The sequence below is a fragment of the Sinocyclocheilus rhinocerous genome, unplaced genomic scaffold (assembly GCF_001515625.1).
Source record: "Sinocyclocheilus rhinocerous isolate Xijiao unplaced genomic scaffold, SAMN03320098_v1.1 scaffold1111, whole genome shotgun sequence".
NCBI classification, from domain to species: Eukaryota; Metazoa; Chordata; class Actinopteri; order Cypriniformes; family Cyprinidae; genus Sinocyclocheilus; species Sinocyclocheilus rhinocerous.
In genome coordinates this window covers 2,001,042-2,008,749 of record NW_015655406.1, presented here as the reverse complement: position 1 = coordinate 2,008,749, position 7,708 = coordinate 2,001,042, and the positions used below count along the sequence as shown (strand labels likewise).

The 7,708-nt window shown below is 36.6% G+C and overlaps 1 protein-coding gene across 1 annotated transcript in view; it reads right to left on the bottom strand.

Annotated features, from left to right (window-relative positions):
* The window catches only part of LOC107718221 (protocadherin-17-like), a 78,418-nt gene that overhangs the window by 39,051 nt on the left and 31,659 nt on the right, over window positions 1–7,708 (bottom strand). Inside the window, exon 4 of the mRNA XM_016525215.1 lies at window positions 4,245–4,417. Within this exon, the coding sequence (XP_016380701.1) occupies window positions 4,245–4,417 (173 nt within the window). The remainder of the gene's footprint in view (window positions 1–4,244; window positions 4,418–7,708) is intronic.

The following is a 7,708-nucleotide window of genomic DNA, read 5'->3' as shown; positions in this document are numbered from 1 at the left end:
CGTTGTTATTGGCCGAATACCTCAAGCGTGAGACGGAAATGTTACGCCCCTCACATACTGTTCATGCCGTGTCCGGCCGGAGCGACGAGACAAATACATTAAAACCCATTACAAACGAGGCATTTGTTGCATCCAGTGGGGACATAATTACTGATTATAATGACTTATACTGTCTTTTAAGCGTTGCGTTGCATTGCATCGCGCCACGTAAACATAAAACTCTGTCTGCATTTGTGATCAGAGAAATGACAAACAACAAGGTTTGTGGTGACCCCTGCACACACACAGCAGTGAACACACACACACCATGAACACACACCCGGAGCAGTGGGCAGCCATTTATGCTGCGGCGCCCGGGGAGCAGTTGGGGGTTCGGTGCCTTGCTCAAGGGCACCTCAGTCGTGGTATTGAAGGTGGGAGAGAGCGCTGTACATTCACTCCCCCCACCTACAATCCCTGCCGGTACGAGACTCGAACCCGCAACCTTTGGGTTACGAGTCCGACTCTCTAACCATTAGGCCATGACTTCCCCCTAGGGAAAATCCACCTAGATAGATGGATGAACAGTTCTGTATTTTCCAAGTTAGAATAAGAACATCAGGGCTATAAAATATTCAATTTAAACATTATCAATATAATACGTTAACAAATTCAGATAATTTAAAATAAAGGAAACTACATAATAGGCATTACTGTTTAACATATTGTAAAATTTGTCAAAATAAATAAATAACTAAAAGATATTGGGCAGAGGTTGATTTGTGCAGCAAATAGTTTGTTAATCATCTATTCTTCACAATGTCACATACAATTGCACTGAGAACTGTCAAAACCTGTGAAAGACAAACAAGCTCAGTTGTCTCATTAAAGGGAGAAATACTTGGTAAGTCTGTTTTTTACACCCACAGTATCGATTTTTTTTTAAGTTTAAAAGTGAATCATTTTAATAATGGATACTTTAATAACTTTAAAGTTATTATTTACACTAAACAGTATCTAGTGAAACACAAGTTAAACCAAAGGTTTGATTAAAGATTAGGGAATATGATACAGTAGGGAAAACAGGCAGAAAAAGAGAAGTTCCTATTTCCTAAATAATTAATCAAACTCAAGCGGCTCCTTACCCTAACCCTAACCCTAACCTAACCTAACCTAACCCTAACCCTAACTCTAACCCACACACACAGGTTTGTTTTTGTTAAAAGTGGGGACATCCCATAGGCGTAATGGTTTTTCTACTGTACAGACCGTATATTCTATTGCCCTACACCAACCCTACCCCTAAACCTACCCCTCACAGGAAACTTTGTGCTATTTCAGATTTTTAATACATTCCATTCTGTGTGATTTATATGCGTTTTGAAAAGTGGGGACATGGGGTAATGTCCTGAAAAGTCACCTTCTCCTTGTAATACCTATGTCATACCCTTGTCATTATACAAATTTATGTCCTCATTTGTCACAAAAACGCGCACACACACACACACACACACACACACACACACACACACACACACACAGACTCATATCCACTGACCATAACCTGCTGCCATAAACAGCTATAACACTCCACAGTTAAAGACACCACTATATCAAGCTGCATATGCATTGAAACATAACATTCACTGCACTGCAATGTTGTTATAGCCATCCAGCAACTGTAAAATATCCATTTCAAAGGCTTTTAACGCAGATTTAGAAGCTGGCTCTAGCGGAGACGGTCTAATGTTGGAGGTGATAATGCTTACAAGAGGACACAGGGGATCTTTAGGCTAGCCTGGGCTTTCTCTAGACTGTCATGTGTCATCTCTGTGTGAGAGAGAGATTAAAGTGCACCTGCCTGAGAGAAGATACGCCCAGCCCTCTGGAGTGAAATTGGCAAAACAGACAGCAGTTCCCAGTTAACTGTCTTGTAGAATGAATATTGATTTAAATACTCAATAGAAAAAAAACATAGTGAGGAAAGCGAGTAAAGTGAGTTTGGTCATCAAAAGTGAGCGGTTTGAGAGAATACATTTACATACTATAAAACTAGTCAGAATAGGCAAATGAAAATAGGATTAAATAAATTACAGTTTGTTTACAATGCCGTACTCACACTGCTCAGTGTCCATGTTTCACTGAATATAGCTTACATCTTTCCATGCAGAAAACTATGACTTTGCCATCATAAAATGGTTCAATGAACACAAATACTTAGTGACTTGTTCATTTGTGTATTTTTGCTCCAATGACAGAAAAAAAAATCAATCAAAGTCAAAACGGAAAGCTCAGAGTAACACACTAATGTATGAATCAACGTTTTCGAACGAACGATTCGGTTGACTAAATGATTTAATGATTCACTTATAAAGACAGTCAGCTGTTTAGTTCCTGAATGAATCAGTGCTTTGAGCAAAACAATTCGGTTTGAATAAGTGATTTATTATACAGTCAGCCATTTCATACCTGAATGAATCAATGTTCTGGAACAAATCGATTGGGTATTGTGTAAATGATTTTCTAGATAGTCAGCCATTTTGTTCCTGAATGAATTACTGTTTTTGAGCAAATCGATTTGGTTGAGTAACCAATTCAATGATTTAACAATTAAGACAGTCAGCTGCTTTGTGCGTGAAGCAATCAGCGTTTTTCAACAAATTAGTTCAGTGAATGATTGACTCACTCAGGCAGTCACTCGTCACCACCTACTGGCACCTTTTGGCATAACATGCTGAAAGAGTCCACAACAACTACTAAGGATAAAACACATGCAGATATCACTATTCACCGTCAGGTTTTCATTGTTTGTGGTTTAGGTTATTATAAAGCTTGTTTGACACGCAACTATTGCAACTGTAGCTCTTGTCTTTGTGTGTGTAAGTGAGTCACACTGTTAAACTAGCTAATTTCAGCCATTCTCTAACTGTTCCCATGCACCATTAAATGACTACACTCTCAAAATATGAAGCATATGGGTCTCTTTAATTGGCCAATTTCTCTTGCCAGTGCATTCGGTCTATCCCTGAATCCAAATGAAAACACACACACATACACACACAAGCCAAATCAAGGCAGACAGACTTGGCGTACTCGTCCGCTGCCTCGGCTCAGATAGCGGTAGATTCCCCTCTGTTCTATTGATTAATTGTGCCATTATATTTGATGTATTGTTTTCTATGGCCCATTTATTCTCTTTCTTTCTCTCATGTTTTTTTTTCTTTTCTTTTTTTTTCCTCGGATTGCCATTTGAGGGATACGGTACCAGTGTAATAGTCTTCAACATGACCCAACAGACCTGGGTCTAGATGAATAAAACCATCCTTACATGCTTCCTTCCTGAACGAGTACAGTGAAAAGGGAGCATGGGACTGCTTTCTTATCAGAAGTTATTGTTCTACCTATGTCATGACTAATTTGTCCTACCAAGAGAGACCCAGAATAATTATTCATATTTAATCAGGTGGAGAATGTGGCATGGCCTGCTGGATAAGTCATTTTCCATGTTGCATTATCAAAATTTTAAGGAAGCACCTCCCAGCCCCTAACCAGCACTCACTAAATGGAACGGCTAGAGTGGTTTGGCTTATAAAATCATAATGGGCCTGCCTGCTTTGATAAACTGAGAACGTGGCTAGAATACAAGAGAGAGAGAGAGCAAAAGGGAGAGGGAGAAAATGAAAGATGGATGAAAGAGGACAAGGAAAATAAGGAGTCTAAATGGAAGATAGTTTGAAAAGCAAAAGAATAGGAGAAAGAGATGAGCTGTTTCGAAAATGAGAGTGAGAAGACGATGAACACTATTAACAGCAATTATTATATGTTGCACTCAAACTTATAGCAACATTTGGTAGTTCTGTATGTTGTTTATATATATATATATATATATATATATATGCATAATAATATTATAAAATGCATTGCAATATTATAATATTAAAAAATTCAAAATTGTGATGACTACAATGAATGGAATATCAATGCAACAGATTATGTTGTGTTCCATATGATATGTCAAGGAAGCCTCCAAGGTGGAACAAGCCAAAAGCTAACATCTAGTAGTATAAAACCATGAGACACCAAAATGTATTGCATCTGTGGAATGAGCCACATGGAGAAGGCTGAAAACGAGAGTAAAACAACGCAAGGAACATCCAACAACAATGAGTGAATAGCAAAAAGAAAGACAGCTGACAAAAGAGAGACAGACTCTAAACAACTCAGTCTTTGGTTCTTAATGAAGTTCCTGATGTTGAAGGACTCACCCTGCTCAAGTGGTTGAGGCTTGAGCCCAGTGGCCTTCATCTTGAGCGCTTCCTTAGCAGACATGTCACAGCAGGAGCCTTTATTAGTGTCCTGATCGCTGTCGGCTTGGTCGCTGTCCCCATGCCCGCTGTCTCTGAGACTGGCTCGCTCCGGATCTTTGAACGTCGAGCTGCTACAAGTCAGAAAAATAAAACGGAAACGATCAAATGGATTAACCCAGGCAGGGATGCATGGCTTTTTAGCTCTTATCTGAAGAATATTTGTGTACAGAGGAGTTTAAGACAAATAAAGCTGAGAAAACTGTTAAATAGGCCTTACCTTTGAACAAACTGCTGCCTGTTACCAATGTAATTGGGCTCAGCAGGAAAATTGTCTGTCTGTGAAGGAAAAAGGAAAAGAGTTTACATCTTGCGCAACACTGAAATGTGTCCTGGTGTGCAACAGAATCTCGTGGTGAAATAGATTGATTAATTATTAATAAAAAAGGGGTGGGAAAGAGGGAGACATGGAGAGGGGCTTTAATCCTTAGATTTGTGCATTTTTATTAGTCAAGGAGACATGCTAATTAAACATCCAAAACACTCAATTGCACATTTGTGAACTTAATGACCTGTTAGATACAAATAAGCGTGGAGAAGCAAGGCAGAAAATGGAATGAGGAGGAAGGAGTTTGTTGGTATAAGAAAATGAGATGATGAGTTGTTAAAAGCTTTGCACACTCACCCACACATGCACAACCCTCTTTATCCATCAGGGAACACCCAATTCATTGTTGTTCGTTTACAGAAGCTAATTGTATTTAGACTGACACTAACTGTAAAATAAATAAGCAGGATTACAGTGACGCAGTGTGATCTTTATATTCAATATTTACTGCCTTGCACTACAGCGTCTTAATGCTCATTAATGTCTCACTGAGTTTATTTTATTGCATTATATTTAATTTTATACCTTATATTGCAGATTTATATTATTTATATTGCATAATAATATAAATATTATAAGAGAGATGAGAGATAAGAGAGAGAGAAAGATATATATATATATATATATATATATATATATATATGTCAAGTTTTTTTTACTAAGCATATTTAATGAGGTAATGCACCTTTCCACTGAAAATACGGTGAAAATGACAACTTTATAAATGCAATTATTTATTCAAATAGTAGAAAAGTGTTCAAAGAAGTAAATACAAAATATTTCAACCTGAGTATAAGAGCAGAGTAAATACAGTGTATCTAAAAGGAGCTAAAAATTTATGTATATAAATGTGTATCATAACAAAAAGCTCCATCCCCCAAGTCACAAAATCCATTATCAATGATATAAACAGACACAATGCGCTCAAAAAAGGCGACACTTTCTAACTATTAAAAAAAATAAATGCACTGAAGGACAGAATACTGAACTAAATACACATTTGTATAATACACACATAAAAAGAACCACATACATATCTGGGATTGCTGCATGCTCTGTACATCATTCAGCATGCAGATAAGCCTCTGAATTTCAGGACCATGTGACATTATGTCCACTTCATGTGTCACCTGAAGTGCTGGTGTGGACATTAATATAGTCAGTTTTTAGAGGGAAAAGACATTATGACTGTTTTAACAAAATATGAATAAATGAAAACGTATTGTACAAGAGTCCTGAGTAATTATCTTGAGATAAACAGCAACAGTAATGAAGTTTTCACTAACAGTCAGAAGTAAAATTTTGTGCTTTTAAAATTGGTGCCTTTTATAGACCATAAAGCCATTTTTGGTTTATATCACAAATTAAATATCAAATTTTTATTTATTTTTCTCTGTTACTTTATGAAACAGCAGAACATTTTGAAATATGATTGTGTATTTGCATTCATGTCACAGGAAAAAAAAAAAACAACAACTGAAAATAACTCCAATTAAATAAACACTATGCCAAATGGTGAAATTTGATTAACTGGAACCAAAACCCTTCATAGTCAATGTCCATAGTGTATTTCAAATACATCTTCATCAGACGTAAAAGTGTGAAATACAGTGGAAAGTGAACATTTTGTTTAGTACCAGAAACAATACATAAACAACACAGTGAAATCCTTTGGAATTCAGCTTTCTACCATTGTCTGTAAACGCAGAGCATCGTATCGCTGAGGTACTGAGGTCTGTAGCTGCAGTTTTACACTGATTTTTTTTTCCTAGATGAGAGCCTGTGAACATTCTTGTACACAATGGTTGTATACAATGTCCATGCAAAGTTAGGTCGTTTTGAAAAGTCAAACTGGTGATGTTAATTTTTGTATTTGCCACAAAAATGAAAATATTTGGCTGGTCAGTTTTTTCCCCCACCGTTTGAACCAGCAGGAATGAGTACAGCTGAAGTAGGTCAATATGTTGGACCTTTGACCATCAATGTCACATGTAATAAATATCCATGTATCTTGAGTGAAGTCTGTGGTTTGACTCTGAAATGTAGAGAACCTGCGTTTTCCTCCGTTGCCCTCTAGTGGATCCGGCTACTATTTTGCCTGTTTGAGTCTCTCAATGTGATGGCAAAGTTTAAGAGCAGGACCCAGTTTCAGCCCCATGTACTTCATGATCATGTCACTCCGTAAAAGCATCAAGGCCTTGCCATCAATCTCCTGTGGAAAAGCAAAACAATCAATCTGTTAAAAAATCTACTCTGAAATCTTGTTCTGAAAAAGTGCAAAAAACATGAGAAATCCAGAAAATCGTATCTCACGTGTTTCCTGAAGAGCTCTGCGTGTGGGCCCAGTGCTTGTGGATCAGCATCACGAACAAATTGCATCACTTCCTCTATACTCCAGGATGATGGACTTTTACTAGACGTTTTGGCCGGATCCTTCTCTGCTGCTCGATGATCAGGCCCAGTGGTTGAGCTAGCAGCTAGAAAACGACCCAAAAACTGAATGTAGTTATGGCTAATAAATTTGGAAACTACAAAAAGGTTTTTATTTACACATTCAGATGAATTTATTATAATTTGTAATATATACGCATTACAATGGCTCTGTTCAAAGAAGCATTCAAACATACTTATTTCTGCAGTATCTAGTATGTATACTGTGCACAGCATGTTCATTTTTGTGTGTATGCATAGAGAATAACAGGATGATCAGGTCACTTTTTTCACCCATAAAATGAATTTTTCCAGACAAAATTTAAATAAAAGGAATAAACGGGGGGAAAAAAAATTTTTTTAGGATTTAATATAATAATAATAATATAAAAAGTGAAAAAAATATTAAAATCTAAATAAAATCTAAATATATTGAGGTAGGTAGTAGTAGTCATTCTTACTAATGTAGAAAGTTGGTCTTTTTCAGACAAAATTCAAATAAAAAAATGGAAAAGTTAAGATGATACCTACAGTTGCACTCACTAAAATTCTTGTATTATATATATATATATATATATATATATATATATATATATATATACACACA